The sequence below is a fragment of the Anabas testudineus genome, chromosome 6 (genome assembly GCF_900324465.2).
Source record: "Anabas testudineus chromosome 6, fAnaTes1.2, whole genome shotgun sequence".
Taxonomy (NCBI): Eukaryota; Metazoa; Chordata; class Actinopteri; order Anabantiformes; family Anabantidae; genus Anabas; species Anabas testudineus.
In genome coordinates this window covers 18,973,281-18,990,587 of record NC_046615.1, presented here as the reverse complement: position 1 = coordinate 18,990,587, position 17,307 = coordinate 18,973,281, and the positions used below count along the sequence as shown (strand labels likewise).

Sequence of the window (17,307 nt, the reverse complement as noted above, 5' to 3'; positions counted from 1 at the left end):
CTGATAGGATGACTACAATGCTGTTCATTGGCCATGTTTCAAAAACAAAGCTCAGCATACCAAAGTACCAGCTAATGGGAGTTCTACAGGAGACACTGCAGTGACATGTTTGAAGAGTTCAGAATAAGCAATTGCAATTGCCTGTTGGTCCTGCTACTCTCTCAGCAACACTGAGGAGTGGAAAGCAGCCTAACAACTTAAACACTACTCAAACATCAACGCAATGATTTTCACAATCAAAGAGATTTACTATGGAATCATGGAAAAATCATATTTTCATTTGAACTTATTTTGAAGAAAGAGACTAAGGGTGTGATTAACAATTTATTTATGTTAATAAATAATCTGCATAATTTGTAAATATGGAAATTCTTAAGCTATGGTGGTCACCAACACCACACTGGCAGAATTTAAATCTATTTATTCTGTCAATTGTGAGTACGGTGGAGTAGGTTTTTGTTCTGCTATCACTAATGGTTTACACAGCTGTGGTGATAAACCTGTCTGCAACACTAATATAGTGAAGGATGGTAAGAGCACGACCAAATTAACAAACTCTTAACCAATCAGATTTCTTCATTTTGCTCTGTTCGTGGATTGTTGCAGAAAGAGGAAAGTCCACTTGAACATCATATCAACCAGACAATGGGGTACTATCTTTGAGTGATATTGCTTACAAATATAACTCTTAGTTTCCCGACACTTGTCTTGGTATACAGAACTTCCTGAGCTTCTTGTTTTTATGCACGCACATTTTCATAGATAAGAACAGCATATCTTCACTTTGAGGTTCAGCTGAGTCACTGCACAAAATTAAAAGTCACAGATAAAATTTCTTCTCCATTTCACACCTTTCTCTACTCCAGACGTGGTTGAGACGACAGTGATGAATTCTCCACAATACCCTGCCGAGTCTATCCCATTGCAGATGGAGAGGTATGGTGGGGCCCCTGTACAGCCTGGAGGACCAACAATGGTTCAGTATACTTCTGTGAACGTCACTACTGAGCCCCCAAAGGACTACATCATCTGGTCCCTCTGTTGTTTCGTCTACTCAAACCCTTTCTGCCTTGGACTCTCAGCGCTGATCTTTTCTATCAAGGTAAGTTTAGAATTGCTGCTCAGTTAAATCTTTTAAGTACCAATTAGCTTTTTCCTTTATTTCTAAAATGTATTCTATGAACTACAGTGAACTACAGACATTCATTTATTAGATGAATGCCAGAACTAACTAGAACTACAATGTCTATTGGGCCAATTCAGCATTTGTTCCACTGTACTCCCAGTGCTTTGGGGTCCTGTCTTTAGACCTAAACTTCAGCATTAATCAGGAAATGTCAAATTCAAGTTCAGCTACTTGGAGAAATAGAAATTCAACAGCTGCTTTGTAACACGGCAAATGCTGTAAATCAAAACACACACATTCACATAAGCACTTCAAATAACGGTGTAGCTATAAATGATTTATTTTTTAGAATTTCTCTGTTAAGAATTTGTGTAACTTTTACACCTACAAGGTTTAGATTGCGTAGATATTTTCAAAATCATTTTATAATAGTGCAAAAAATCCTATATATTTATATAACTATACAGAAATACAGAAAACAACAATGTCTAAAATATTTTGGCTTACAATTGTGAGATGTTCACTTGTCTTTCAAGTCCAGAGACCGGAAGGCAGCTGGAGACCTGGAGGGTGCCCGACACTACGGCTCTAAAGCACTCCAGCTTAATATTGCAGCAACTATTGTGGGTTCCATCCTGGTCCTTTTCATGATTATTACACTTGTTGTGTCTATTAGCAAAGGCTAAAGTTACAGTCATAGATACCACTATGGCTACAGCGGGTAAATATAAAATAACGTTGAAGTTGCCTGCTGCTTTGCGTGGTGATACTTGTTGTTCTCTGTTTTATGCTCATGGCATCATTTTACCTGATCTTCAAGTGAAATACTATTAATGTTACAAAAGTCTAATAGGGCTCATCCACGTTTTCTCGACTGCTGTCTGACATCAAAGCTGTCACATTACCTATGTTACCAGTGTCTTAGTATTTTTCATTTGGTGAAGCATTCATACAATTATTTATTTTAATATTCATTTTTGTTATTCTCCTTCGGAAACCATTTCTTGACATTTTGTGCTTATGGCTTTTGGCAATAATTTCTACAATTACAGTGTTACATGTTCACTGAGTCACCACACAATGTATCAAACTTTCTTTGAGAAAATAAAATCAAATGCCAATCCTACATTAGTAGAGTTCTTCTTTTTAAAAGTGGTCTAAAGGGACACTACTGCTTTTAGAAAGTTACTTTGGGCCTTCCAGTGGTCCAATGACTACTGTGTTTTCAAAGTGCCAGAGGTAACATTTCTGACCAAGGGACTTGAATTTGATAAACCTCTTTCTCCTTTCTCACATTTCCTGTCTTTCCATATTAACCTTAACTGTCAGACAGAGGCAAAATGTGCTAACCCTTATAAAACGTCAAAGGAAGTGAACACTAAGTGACACATTTAAGTTCTTGCACACATTGTTACAGCAATCACTCTGAACTACATCTGAGGCGAGAGCAATGAATCCTGTAATCTACCCTCTTGAAGCCCTCCAAATGCAAATGGGAAGGTATGATGGGTTTCCTGGGCAGCCTGAAAGACCCCCAGTGGTTCAAAATACCACTGTTAACATCATTCCTGACCCCCCACAAGACCACATCATCTGGTCCATCTTCTGGTTTGTCAACATCAACCCCTGCTGCCTTGGACTGGCTGCTCTCATCCATTCTATCAAGGTGTGTATAAGTGAGATGGACTGACATGCTTATGAATTTCAGCTGTTATGTTTTTCTCTTTGCCTACTTCAATAGAAGGAAGAGAGCATTCTCATTTTTAACATTTTAACATCATTATAAAAATACTAGAACGGGAATTCTTCATCAACTTTTAGTGGCAAAGTTGTTGAGTGTAACAGGCTATAAACTAAAACTTACAACAAAGTTTTCAACCTCTAAACTTACACTTGTGTCAGCAGCAGATTAGTTGAACATTTTTTGGTAAATCTTGACAGGGTTGCCAAGTTAAAAAATGCTTTTAATTAAGACTTCACTACATTTTCTAGTTTTGTTATTATGATATATAAGAACTACGCAAAAAAAAAAAAGCAATAACATGAAACTGAAGGTGACTTATTTTACATCAACCTAATGTTAAAATAACAAACTTAAGCTAAACTAATCTTGAACTAAAGTGTTCAATTTTGATAAGAGAATGAACAAATGATGATCCACAAATTTCTTAACCTTGATGAGGACTATAATGTCCCTAATAAAAGTAATATTGCTCTGGTCTTTCCAGGCCAGAGACCGGAAGTTTGCCGGAGATCTGGATCGTGCTCGAAACTACGGTTCAACAGCTCGCTGCCTAAACATCTGGGCCACAGTCCTGGGTTCAATCATGATCTTTATGATGATAACTTCATTTATTTTGATTTTAAAAGCCGGTGATGTGCACATTTATTTTAGGCGAAACACATGAGTAGCTGGTTGCTGCGGCTTGGTGTTGCATGTCAATGGCACAATTAGTGGTGTTCAAGTTTTTAATGAAGCAAATTCCTATTTCCTGATGATATTTTGTTGCCAGATGTTATATGCATGTCAGATTTCCTCTTGGCAAGAACTGTCTCAGAAAATACTTTTAAAAATGTGCAGAAAATAATTATTTAATTGATTGTCTCTTTGAAACATGCCTGTGAAACTTTATGTTAATGTGTCACATCCCAGAAGTTTCCTGTGCATTAAGGTTTATCAACTTTGTTCTATATTTTCCCACATCTTTTACAAACTAAAATGTGCATAAGTCATTTTTGTTTGCAGTCTATATAGGGACTCACCACTAACGCCTACTCATTCCATATGTAATCTGTGTTTTTCCAGAACAACATTAAGTCCACTAACATTTTGCTTCCAGCTGTTTGTAGAATTGTTTCCTTAGAGGTGATTAAATACCTGAAGCCATCGCACAGTAAAATGATCCATATAAACATCTCCAAAGAAAAAACTTCTGTGCACATTGATGCAGGTGCCACAACAGTAATAACGTCATTAAATATTCATAATTGTCCCTGACACAAAATCAGAAGTGGTTAGAATGCAACTGCAATTTACATTGTGTACCTTACTATAGGGTGCTTCATGCAATGCTGCTTTAAGGCTTGAAAGTTAACAGTGTCAGGCCTTTACAACCTGAGACTTTTCCAGCATCCCTAAAACCTTTCACAATATTATGTACTGCAGATAATAAAAGACCTCCATTTTGCCTCATTAAGAAATTTTCTTTTTGAGCAATTCTGTCATAAGATTTGGCAAAGTAAATGCCGTGGTGGTAAAGTATCACCCGTCTTTATTTGAAAAGATTAACCCTTTAACCAGTTTTATGTTTTAATACTTTAAAGTTGTCATCAGGGTAACAATGCTAAATTTGAAAGATGTAAATATGGATCATGCTCAGAAGGTCTTCTGGCTCATGAAAACAACATTAAATCTACAGTACAGGAGTGTCTGACATACACATATTCGGTAAAGGCTATTTTCTTTTCCTTCAGGTGTCATTTTTCTTTTCTGCTATTTCTGATTCATTTCTGAGCACAACGCTCATGTCAACTAAATTCCACCAGAGGCCAGCAGAGCAAAATAATATACTATGGTTGCAAAGAGCTGGCATCAAACTTAGGGGGTCATATCCAGCAAGAAAAATTTTTCACCTGCTTTTTATTTCCTCTGGAATGGGTATCTTGCATATCTGACTTCGAACAGTTTTCTTTGCCACTCTGTTTTGAAAGCAGAAAAGCATAATAAACATAAATCACAGAATTAACTGAAAAACTGTACACCATTTACATATTAAAACCTAGTAAACTCTATCAGTGATTAATGAAAGATGCATTTTAAAACGGCTTAGAAAATGTCTGGCTATAATATACAATATAATATGTATCACTGCCCTCTGCAGGATCAGAACACCATTGGTTAAAAAGAGGGAGGGTTATCTTCTTGTTCACAGCCAAAATGAGAGTTTGTATCTGTTGTTTATTCTGGGTAGAACACTTCATCTAAGGCTGTGTCACATTAGTCACTTTACTTTGGAAGTACTGAGGAAAAAGTGCACCCACAAGAAGTGAGTTATTTTCTGTTTATCACTTTCTGTTACTAGACAGTTTGAAACAGTTTGTTTAAATTTATCTGAGTACTACTTGAGAAATGTAGTAAAATAAGAATGCCATCAGCTTGAATATGAATTTTACTGAGAACCATGGAGTGAATGTTATCAGCTGGACTATGTCTGTTTCAGCCCATAACTAAGAAATGTAGTGATTATATTTCATTCACATTTTAGCTTTGAACTGAGAATATGATGCTGGTACTGGTCTTCACACTCTGCCTGATGGCTCCTTTTGGCCACAATCAACTCCAAGGTCTTCCTGGTCCCAAAGGAGATCCTGGGTTACCAGGTCTTCCTGGTCCCAAAGGAGATCCTGGGTTTCCAGGTATTCCTGGTAGCCCAGGAATTGTTGGGAGAATTGGTTTTAATGGACTTCCAGGTGGGTGTTAACATCACAGTTTTGTCACAGTTTTTACCCTATCCAGCACTTTGCACAATATTACAAAATGTTTTTGTTAGGGCTCCAACTATCTAACAATTTATCAAAACTTAACAAATTAGTTGTTTAGTTTAGTATTGAATGTTTAAAACTGAACTCACAAGTCAAAGAGGCCATGTTGATGTCATGTACTCCGTTTACAGTCTACCCCTTAGGTTCCTAGAGTACCCGCCAATTGTGAAAAAACAGAAATTTTAGGTGTTGTCTAGATAATGCCCAAAAATACCTTTTTTCACGGTTTAAACCCTAAACATGCCTGCAAATGTGCTTCCAAAGCACTCAGCAAAACACTAGCAAAGCTACACGCTGCAAACTGGTACGATGAAGGAACGTTGGACTGCGTCTGCTGGTAATGCGACACAGGGCAGCAGCCAATCAGATCAAATATGCTCTGCTGCAGAGAAGATGTGCTCTCACTGAATGGATGTTGCACAGAAAAGCTCGGGATCAGTATTGCTGTGCAACTTCTGAACACACCCAAAATAGTTTTTTGCCAGAGAATCATTCAGTGTATTTACATGCACTCAAGTAACCAGGCTACTCAGAGAAACCAGGTTTCTTGGGTAATCTGGGAACAGGTTTACATTTACTGAAGAAACCTGGTTACTTGAAATCTGCATATATATGCAGCAGATGAGAAATCTAATTTCTTCTCTATCTTAGACTGATTTTGGAAGCATGGCACATAGACTGAGTCATGCTTCTTGACTGTGATGACTGACAGCACTGTAAGAAAGACACACAAACAGACACAGCACTCCTTTTTACAGCACAAACTATCTGAATTCCTAAATAGTGATGTTGAAATGGTGAACAGTGACTTATTCAGATGTAAAGTGCCTTGAGATTACTTCTGTTGTGATTTGGCATTGTATGAATAAATTAAAATGAGTTGAAATTGCACTATACATTTTTTAAATGAAGATTTCTCTGTGCTTTTACTCAACTACAAATTCCTTTTTCTAGTCACCAGTGTGAATTTGGCTTATTAATATTGATTAATTAATTTTTATCTTCTACTCAGGATCACGTGGACCTGCTGGACCTGCTGGACCTGCTGGACCTCCTGGACTACCTGGAGCAGTTCTAATGTGTAAAGGAGGTGAATAATGTTTAAGTGATAAACATAAATCACTGAATTAATTAAGTAACTCTCTATGTCATTTACATATTACAACTTATAATGCAGAGAGAAGTGTAACTTTTATGCTGCATGGGGATATTTGATACTACTTGCTAGACAAAGGGTTTAACCTGCACAAGAGATGAACAGCTTTGTAATGCTTTTGTTTGCTGATTCAGTTTTCTGCTCTATGTGATGTGATTTAATTCACTGTCAAGGGAAAGAGTAAGAAAAGTGGTTAAAATGCTTCCAGTCATATGCACATGATTAAGAAGGAAGGTGAAAAGAGGATAATAAAAGCTGAAAATGTTTGGGGTATTCTGATTTATTGTAGTTTTGGATCCCACAGGTTCAATTAGTCGGGACCTTGAAACCTTAAAGCTGACCATCGCTAAAATAGAGCTTGGTAAGCAAGTGTTTCTTTTTACATCAATATTTGTGCTCTGTTCTTAAATACAGCGTTCACCAAAACCATAATAGCATCTTAGTTTTTTTTTTTTGTAATTTCAAATCCACTACTCACACTACCACGGTATATGAAGCTAATATTCTGTTCACCCATTGCAGTGTTACATCTATTTCAGAATAACTAAATAATATAATACTAAATATTATTTTCAGCAGACTGTGTTTTTGTATTGCTGTGAGTTAGATGAAGATCGGAGCACATTTTATGACCAATTCATGCAAAACACCACGTAATCCCAAAGGGTGCCCATACTTTTTCTTGCCACTGTAACACAATTCCAATTTAAGTAGATACTACTTAGGAAGATATTGATGAATGAAGCTCATATCAGATGATATTTTACTTTCAGAGGAAGGAATACGCTCAACAATAATAGAGTTCTGGGTTTATGGAAAACAAATGTGTTTTAAATGTGTTTCTGATTTTCTGCGTTTTTTTTTTTTTTTTCAGTTATAAGCTACGACTTTGTCAGGAGGGTTGGTCACAAATATTTTGTGTCCTACAAGAAAGAAGGCAGTTTATCTAAGGCTGTGGAGTTTTGCTCCCAACAAGGCCTAGAGCTGGCTTTGCCACAGAACGAAGACGAGAACAGCGTATTGACTCAAGTGTTTGATAAAGATATCAAAAAGGCCTGGATCAATGTCAACAATAATAAAGCAGAGGGGGAATTTTCAGGTTGACATGAAAAACAAACCACTGAGCTTTACCAAATGGGCAGAAGGGCAGCCAGACACATCCATCCAGACTACAGGCTGCACCTTGCTATTAGAAAACGGCATGTGGGAGGTGATACGTGAATGTTCTGTGAATGCATGTATTGTTTGTCAGATATAGATCCATTGCAGGGCTTACTTTGATTGAAGGTTTTCCAAGTGTCCTAAAGCTGATGTTGGAATATTTGAGTGTATAACTGTCTTTAACTGAGTCATACTTATGCATTATTCACTTTGTATCCATGTCTTTGAAATTATGAGTGTGTGTAGACACAAGTTTGCTTTCAAGAGTAATGTTTCCCTAAAAAACTATCAATATTTTATGTTCAATTTCACTTAAGGCTGGGTGATAAAATTATAAAGATATCTATTGCAAAACAAGATTTCTTCAATAGAACTTTTAGGCCCATTTCATCCATATTTTGACAAGAAAAGACAATGATAAAAGCTGGACAAGTTACAGCAACTTCAGGTTAGGTAGACATGCACAGCACAGACTGCAATATCAGCCTGAGTTGGAGAAATTCAGTGGTATGAAGATATTCTGGATAATTGAAGTCCAACAAAGAAGTGGCGTACAGTGCAAACTGTGCCAAAGGCACGTTTGTACAAGGACAGGTAGTACCATTAATCCTTCAGAGCACACAAAAACAAGACTTTACAGGCCCAGACACAAGCAATTGCTGGTGGTTCCCATTAAACAACCAGTGTGATATCAACACAACAAAAACAGACCTGATATTGTTCACTTTTAAGTAGTATGTCTTACAACAAGAAAAACTAAGAGATATAGTTTTATCACAGCCAACTTAATTTCAAATAACATAATGCAGGTAAGCACAGTCAAAAATGACCAATTTAAGTCTCTTCCCATCTCAGGAGTAAAAGCTAAGCTTTAAGCTTGACAGAAATAGTGATTTAACTTACACCAAGATATTTGTTGACGGATATGAAAAAAATAATTGTTAATTAACAGAGATTTTTTCCATATCACCCAGCCGTAAATTAATTAAGATATTTACCTGCTTCGGCAGCAAATAGTTCACAACTTTATAAAATCAATCATCTGAATTATTAAAGGATATGCTTGATCTATTTACTTTTTTTTACGTTTGTTAGTAATTTGTCGTCATTTCTGAAGAGAGAAAGAAAAACAAAACAAAACGATGATCATAACCAGAATTCCATAGTCTGCTAAACATCAACTTAAACCTCTAATTTGCTTCTTAATTATACACTTTTTTTCTTGTGCCTGTGAATAAATGAATAAGGACCTCTTCTGGACAAATAGTGATCACTGAATGGAAAAAGCTATTGGTATTTGACTTCAATTGTTGCTAGCCAATCAGAGGATTTTAGCATATCTGATCCATGTAACAAAGTCCTGCCATTTGTTGATGCAACCTTTTACAAAGAAAAAGGTAGAACTTTGATGCACCAATGAACACATAGAAGTGTTAGAGGGTGTTAGAGGGTGCCCGACACTACGGCTCTAAAGCACTCTGTCTTAATATTGCGGCAACAATTGTGGGTTCCACCCTGGCCCTTACAATGATTGTTACAGTTATTGCCATCACTGGCATTATAAGATACTGGATATTTGGAGGCCGCTAAAGCTACTGATGATAAACGTAAAATAGCGTTGAAGTTGCCTGCTGCTTTGCGTGGTGATACTTGTGGTTCTGTGCTCATGGCATCATTTTACCTTACCTGACATCAAAGCAATTAAATTCACCAGTTAACAGTGTTACAAGTGTCTTGTAATTTTTCATTTGATGAAAAATTATTTCAATTATTCTAATATTCAGTTTTGTAATTCTGCTTCTGAAACCATTTCTTGACTGGCTTGGCTTTTGGCAATATTTTCCACAATTGCAGTATTACATGTTCACTAAATTACCACACACTGTATAGAACTTTGAGAAAATAAAATCAATAAATCAAATGTCAATCCTACATTAGTAGAGTTTTTCTTTTAAAACTGTTCTTAAGGGACACTACTGCTTTTAGAAACTTACTTTGGGTGGTCCAATGACTACTGTGTTTTCAAAGTGGGTTACATTTCTGGCCAAGGGACTTGAATGTCATAAACCTCTTTCTCCTTTCTCACGTTTCCTATCTTTCCACATTAACCTTAGCTGTCAGACAGAGGCAAAATGGTGAAAAAAACAGATATGCGCTAACCCTTAAAAAACGGTCAAAGGAAGTTAACATTAAGTGACACATTTAAGTTCTTGCACACATTGTTGAATTTCAGCTGTTAGGTTTTTCTCTTTGCCTACTTCAACGGAAGGAAGAGACTAATTTTAACATCATCTTTCAACATACCAGAACATGTGAGTGAAATTTGTTGAGTGCAGCAGGCTATAAACTAACACAACAATTTTTTCAGTCTCATCAAACTTGCACTTGTGTCAGCAGCAGATTAGTTGAGAATTCTTTAGTAAATCCTGACAGGGTTGCAAAGTTAGACTCAGTTACATTTTAAAATGGTGTTATTATGTGATATATAAGAACTAAGCAGAGAAAAAAAAAGCAATAACTTGAAACTGAAGGTGATAAAACTTATGTTACATCAACCTAATGTTAAAATAATAAACAAAACCTAGACTAAACCTGACCTAAAGTGTTTTTTTTTACCATCACTAGATAATAAAGAATGAACAAATGATACACTTATTTCTTAACCTTGATGAGGACTATAATGCCACTATTAAAATTAATATTGCTCTGGTCTTTCCAGGCCAGAGACAGGAAGTTTGCTGGAGATCTGGATTGTGCCCGTAACTACGGTTCAAATCCTCATTGCCTAAACATCTGGGCCACAGTCCTGGGTTCAATCATGATCTTTATTATGATTACTTCATTTATTTTTAATTTAAAAGCAGGTGATCTGCACATATATTTCAGCCAAAACACATGAGTTGCTGTGGCTTGGTGTTGAATGTCCAAAGCACAATTAGTGGTGTTAAAATTTCTAATGAAGCAAATTCCTACTTCCTGATGATATTTTGTTGCTAGATGTTATATGCATGTCAGATTTTCTTTTGGCAAGAACTGTGAAATTATTATTTATTATGAATAAAAAAAAGAGTCTGCAGTCTATAAAGGGACTCACCACTAACACCTACTCATTCCATGCGTAATGTGTGTTTTTCCAGAACATCATTAAGTGCACTAATGCTTTGCTTCCAGCTGTTTGTAGAATTGTTTCTTTGAAGTTGATTAAATACCTGAAGCCATCACTTAGTAAAATGATATATAAAAAAGAACATCTCTAAATTAAGAGCTTCTGTGACTGTTGATGCAGGTGCCACAACAGTAATAACGTCATTAACTATTCATGGTTATCAACTGTCCCTGGCACAAAGTCAGAAGTGGTTAGAATGCAACGCCAGTTTACGTTGTGTAACTTACTACAGGCCTTCTTCACCCTCATTTTAGTTCTTCTGCTTAACTGTCATTGTTAATTGACTATCTGGTCTTTTGGCTTCTGAAAACAAAGTTTAAAGCTACAGTACATGGGTGGCTGTGGTGCCGTCCATTGGCGATGTTTCAAAAACAGTGCAACATACCAAAGTATCCGCTAATGGGAGCTGTACAGGAGACACTGCATGTACATGTTTGAAGACTTCAGAATAAGCAAATAGATTGCAATTGCAATTGTAGATCGCGTTTTGTTGTTCCATCACTAAGGGTTTACACAGCTGTAATAAACCTATAATATAGTGAAGGAATGTAAGAGCACACAGACCAGTCTACATGAAACTCATTTAACTTCAACTGATATGTGCAATTACAAATATTAGTAGTGAAGATGTCTACATATTGAGTGATCAATCAGAAATCCAGTCCAGTTATTAATTACATTAAAGGCATTTGCCGTATCCTTGTACCTTGTATCTCGCTCTCAAGCTCTGGAAAAAAGCGTCTGCCAGGAAAAAAGTACTTACGTAAGGGCTCTGCAGTTCTGCTCTAAACATGGCTTAGAGCTGGCTTTGCCTCAATATACTGACTCAGGTCTTTGGCATTTACAAAACTGCTAGCATCAGAGTGAATAATAAAATGCAGACAGGAATTTCAAGACCAAACTCTGACCCTAACCAAATAGGGAAAAGGTCATCTAGACAAACTGATCCAGAACGCACAAATGCTGTTGGTGTTGGGCAAGTGACACATGACTACTTGTTGAATTCTTGCATAATTTCTCATTGCTCATTCATTTATAAAATTAGCATTAAACATGTGGTAAAAGTGCTAAGAATAATACTGGCTGTAGTTTTATTTTTTGTGTTATATCCAGTAAGAAAAACTTTTCACCTGCTTTTCATTTCCTCTGGATTGGGTCTGTCGCATATCTGACTTCGAACAGTTTTCTTTGTCTCTTTGTTTTGGAAGCAGAAAAGAAGCAGTACATCTTAAAGACAACTCTTTAGTTTAAACTATGAGTTGCTTTATTTTATCAATAGCTGTTACTATGTTTATACTACTGACACTTTTCTAAATTATAACATTTCCTCTATGTGTGGATTACTGTGTAACTGAATAGTGGTGCACATATTCCATATAGATTTAGACAAATATGTATTGCAAGAATTAAAAACAAACTGTCATAATAACCTGAAAATAAATCAATTAACTTTTATGATTGTCAAGAATAAATGCTTTTGACTTAAAGTGAACGCCACTCCCCTTTGGTTTCATGCTTAGGTCTGAGCTAAACAAAGTTGTCTCTGTGCTTTTAGACAAAAGAGTTGACACATACACATACCCTTTCTAAAGAAATTAAACATGGTTTAAATTAGGCTCATAGAAAGACACTTCAGAATAATCCAACTGTAGCTGTATGGAATAAAGTGTTGAAAATAAAAACATACAGAAAGCAAACTCTACCAGTAATTAAATAAAGATTTATTTTAAAATGGCTCAGAAAATTTCTTTTTTTCTTACTTTTAATTTCAGAACATAATTTGTCATCAGGGTAACACAGGTTTGAGATATCAAAATGTTATATTACAAAATTTAAATTTAAAGATGTGTGTTTGGTACAGAGGAGTTTGAAACACACATTCACTAAGGGTTTTTTTTTTCTTTCAGGTTTCATTTTTCTTTTCTGCTTGCTTCTCTCTTGCATAATGTCTCACCGTTATCCATTAATACAATTAGCATTAAAACATTTGGGTAAAGTGCTAAGAATAATATAAGCTGTGGTTCTCTTTTCTGTGTCATATGCAGTAAGAAAGATTCTTCACCTGCTTTTCATTTCCTCTGGAATGGGTCTGTCGCATATCTGACTTCAAATAGTTTTCTTTGTCTCTTTGTTTTGAAAGCAGATAAGTAGCATAATAAACATAAATCACAGAATTAATTAAAAAACTGTACACCATTTACATATTAAAACTTAGCAAACCCTATTAGTAATTAAATAAAGATTTATTTTAAAAAGTCTTACACAATGTCTGGCCATAATATAGAATATAACTACTCCCTGCAGGATCAGAACCATTGGTTGAAAAGAGGGAGGGTTATCTCCTTCTCACAGCCCAAATGAGAGTTTGCATTGGTTGTTTCCTCAGGGTAGAACACTTCAACTAAGGCTCTACATTAATCACTTTACTTTGGAAGTACTGAAGAAACAGTGCACCCACTAGAAGTTTATAACAGTGAGTTATTTTTGGTTTATCACTTTCTGTTACCAGAAAGTTTTTTTTTATATAGAAAAAACAGAAAATAGACATATTTAGTTATATCTACTTAATATTTATCTGTTTGTTTAAATGTATTTGTGTAAAATGTGTATTATTTGACTCTCTACTTGAGAAATGTAGTAATACAAGAATGCTATCAGCTTGAATATATATTACTGTGAACTAGACTCAAACTTTTTTCTGTTTAAAAACAGGAATGAACTGGCAGCAAATTTGCCATTATTTAACTGTGAAATTAACAGTACTTTAATGTAGCTAAAATGTACAGTTTGGTACAGTTTTTGTAAACACAATAAAAAGCTTTTATTGCGTACTGTATCAGTAAACACTAGCCAAAGATTTATGAATTAATTACTATGTATTTGCACCTTTTCTAGAAGAGGAATATTCACTGATTTTTGTTGTAAAATTAAGTACATTATTTAATGTGTACACTTCATGTAAATTCTATTTCATGACTCTTACCCATTAGACTCAAAATAAGTGACTTTATGAACTGGAGCAAGGAAGTAGTGATGCACTGCTGGTTGCTGGGGTCTGTCTCTGAAAACAGAAGAGAAAACAAAACATGAAATTGGCTGATTTGTTTATAAGTTAGGTTTTGGTAGTGCTCACCTAATTTTAGCAAATAAGCTTAGCAACCTATACAAACAGCTATGTTCATTCAAGTTAGGCAGTTAGAATAAGAAATGTCTGAAGATGTGTATAGCAAAGGTTCATCTAAGACAAAGTCAATGCAAGCTCACCCTGTCCGGTGCCATTCTGTAAAGTCACAACTGCTACTAAAGAGAGAGAAACTACCACTCCTCCCTTGAAAAAGAATGAAATGAGTGAAAGTGTTTTTGTCTCACCATTTAGCAGTTTGAAACATCTGTACTTCTCATGGCACAATATAACTTCCTTGTAAATGTTATGCACTTTTCTAATGCTAACAAGCAAAAACAAAAAGCCACTTACCTATTAATTTGAAGGATGAAGATAGAGGAAAATTCAAACTGGATTGTTGACTTAAGCATGTGAGCTGACTACAGTTGCTTAGGTTCCCAAGATGCGTTACAAAAATATTGTAAAGTACTGTTGTTTCTCCTCAGAGTATTAATACTGAAGAATCCTGTTATGAGGCTTTCACCAAAAAATAAATACATTTGCATTTACATTTAGTCATTTGGCAGACGCTTTTATCCAAATGGTCGTGGGTGCCGGTAACCCCATCAGCAGTGCATTGAAAATAAATAAAATACCAGCAATGTACTTCATTTTAGAAACATACTGTTAAAGTTGTTCAGTAAATCAACAGCAAGAGTGCACTGAGTGAATGTTATTAGCTGGACAATTTTGCTTCAGCCCATAACTAAAAAATGAAGTGATTATGTTTCATTCATCTTTTAGTTTGGAACTAAGAAGATGATGCTGTTACTTTTAGTCTTCACACTCTGCCTGATGGCTCCTATGAGCCACAATCAACTCCAAGGTCTTCCTGGTCCCAAAGGAGATCCTGGGTTACCAGGTCCTCCTGGTCCCAAAGGAGATCCTGGGTTACCAGGTATTCCTGGTTCCAAAGGAAATCCTGGGGTTCCAGGTCTTCCTGGTCCAAAAGGTGGGTTCTAACATCACAGTGTTGTCACAGTTTTTACCCTGTCCAGCACTTTGGTTACTATTGTGAAATGTTATGGTTAGGAAACAAAATAGAATTTATCATAAACTCAAAGTTTGCCCTGAACCGTGACTTCATATGACCGAACAACCAAAGAACAACAAAACAACAACAACTGACGATCTGATGACTAAATGACTAAAGCAGTTAATCTATTAAGATTAGAAGCTCCAATTTAAGTCAATTTTGTAGTGTGGCTCACACATTGGGCATGTTTCTGAACACCCAAAATAGTTTTTGCCAGATAATAATTCTACAAATTCCTCTTTCTAGTCACTGGTATGACTTTGGCTAATTAATATTGGTTAGTTAATTTTTAACATTTTTCTACTGCTCAGGGTTACCTGGAAATCCTGGACGTGTTGGACCTCCTGGAGCTCGTGGACCACCAGGATCAGATCTTATATGTAAAGGAGGTGAACAATGTTTAAATGATAAACATGCATCACTGAATGAATTAAGTAACTCTCTATGTCATTTACATATTACAACTTTGTTAATTAAACTGTGTAACTTCTATGCTGCATGGGGATATTTGACACTCCTTGCTAAATAAAGTGTTTAACCTGCACAAGAGATGAACACCTTTGTAATGCTTTTCTTTGCAGATTTATTGTTCTGCCTTATGAGATGTGATTCAATTCATTAGACTTTTAAGGGAAAGAGTAAAAAAAGTGGTTATTTCTTCTAGTTATGTGGACATGATTGAGAAAGGAAGTGAAAAGAGGATAATAAAAAAAAAATGAAGTTGAAAATGTATGGGAATTCTGATTTATTGTAGCTTTGGATCCCACAGGTTCAATTGGTCAGGACCTTGAAACCTTAAAGCTGACTCTTGCTACATTAAAACTTGGTAAGCAAACATTTCTTTTTACATCAACAGTTGTGCTCCTAATAAAACCTAATTAGCATTTTGGTTTATTTGTAATTTCAAATCCACTACTGACACTACTACAGTATATGAGGCTAATATTCTGTTCACTCTCAGCAGTGTCACCTCTGCTTCAGAATTACTGTTTAATTACAGTTTTTCTTCTTATCAGAATTTGATTGGCCACCATCTTCAACATTTACCTGTATATATCTCTGTGATAGCCTTGTTTATGTACACAGTGCTTTTATGGGTACTTGCAGGGCATTTAACTACACTGGCCGGTTAGTGTAGTGGTAACATCACCACCTTCCATGTGGGAGACTGTGTTCAACTCCATGTGGGATACTCTGTTCAACCGAGCAGTGGTCTCCCTCCAGCAGGGGTCCTTAGGGAAGCAACTATTGTATAATACAATTTCATTTGTATGAGGACAATTGAATTAATCAATTTCAGAGGAATGAATATGCTCTACAACAACAGAGTTCTGGGATTATGGAAAACAAATGTGTTTCAAATGTGTTTCTGATTTTCTAAATGTTTTTTTTTTTTTTTTCAGCTATAAGCTACGACTTTGTCAGGAGGGTTGGTCAGAGATATTTTGTGTCCTACAAGAAAGAAGGCAGTTTCTCAAAGGCTGTGGAGTTTTGCTCCCAACAAGGCCTAGAGCTGGCTTTGCCACAGAACGAAGACGAGAACAGTGCATTGACTCAATTGTTTGTTAAAGATATCAAAAAGGCCTGGATCAATGTCAACAATAATAAAGCAGAGGGGAATTTTCAGGCTGACATGAAAAACAAACCACTGAGCTTTACCAAATGGGCAGAAGGGCAGCCAGACACAACCATCCAGACTACAGGCTGCACCTTGCTATTAGAAAAGGGTATGTGGGAAGTGACACAAGAATGCTCTGTGAATGCATGTATCGTTTGTCAGATGCAGAGCGGTATTCCTAAACCTGATGTTGGGATAATGACTATAGTATAACTGTCTTTAACTGAATCATACTTGTCCATTATTCACTTTGTATGGCGTGTGGGAGGTGACACGTGAATGTTCTGGGAATGCATGTATCGTAGATATAAATTCCTTGCAGGGCTTATTTTGATTGAA

The 17,307-nt window shown here is 36.0% G+C and overlaps 4 protein-coding genes across 5 annotated transcripts; all 4 read left to right on the top strand.

The window, feature by feature from the left end:
- The first annotated feature begins 617 nt into the window (after positions 1-617).
- Positions 618-2,236, top strand: LOC113166117 (dispanin subfamily A member 2b-like). 2 transcript variants are annotated; one of them, XM_026366080.1, is made up of 3 exons: positions 618-711; positions 867-1,102; positions 1,663-2,236. In XM_026366080.1, exons 2-3 carry the CDS (start codon positions 887-889, stop codon positions 1,810-1,812), a joined length of 366 nt encoding a protein of 121 aa, XP_026221865.1. In that variant the 5' UTR covers positions 618-711; positions 867-886; the 3' UTR covers positions 1,813-2,236. The 2 variants fall into 2 exon arrangements, with proteins under 2 accessions (XP_026221865.1, XP_026221864.1); XM_026366079.1 differs by having other exon boundaries at positions 618-1,102.
- Positions 2,237-2,527: 291 nt separating this feature from the next.
- On the top strand, positions 2,528-4,041 carry LOC113166116 (dispanin subfamily A member 2b-like). Its single transcript, XM_026366078.1, has 2 exons — positions 2,528-2,792; positions 3,355-4,041. The coding sequence occupies exons 1-2, from the start codon at positions 2,577-2,579 to the stop codon at positions 3,532-3,534; spliced, it is 396 nt and encodes a 131-aa protein (XP_026221863.1). The 5' UTR covers positions 2,528-2,576; the 3' UTR covers positions 3,535-4,041.
- Positions 4,042-4,188: 147 nt separating this feature from the next.
- LOC113166103 (pulmonary surfactant-associated protein D-like) lies at positions 4,189-9,896 on the top strand. The gene is given in 5 exon segments (XM_026366066.1): positions 4,189-5,596; positions 6,681-6,758; positions 7,129-7,185; positions 7,699-7,910; positions 7,912-9,896. Coding segments are annotated over 5 exon segments (708 nt in total). The 5' UTR covers positions 4,189-5,406; the 3' UTR covers positions 8,083-9,896.
- Positions 9,897-13,560: 3,664 nt separating this feature from the next.
- On the top strand, positions 13,561-17,181 carry LOC113165710 (mannose-binding protein C-like). The gene is made up of 5 exons (XM_026365404.1): positions 13,561-13,624; positions 15,059-15,266; positions 15,662-15,739; positions 16,120-16,176; positions 16,754-17,181. Exons 2-5 carry the CDS (start codon positions 15,074-15,076, stop codon positions 17,179-17,181), a joined length of 756 nt encoding a protein of 251 aa, XP_026221189.1. The 5' UTR covers positions 13,561-13,624; positions 15,059-15,073.
- Positions 17,182-17,307: the final 126 nt, after the last annotated feature.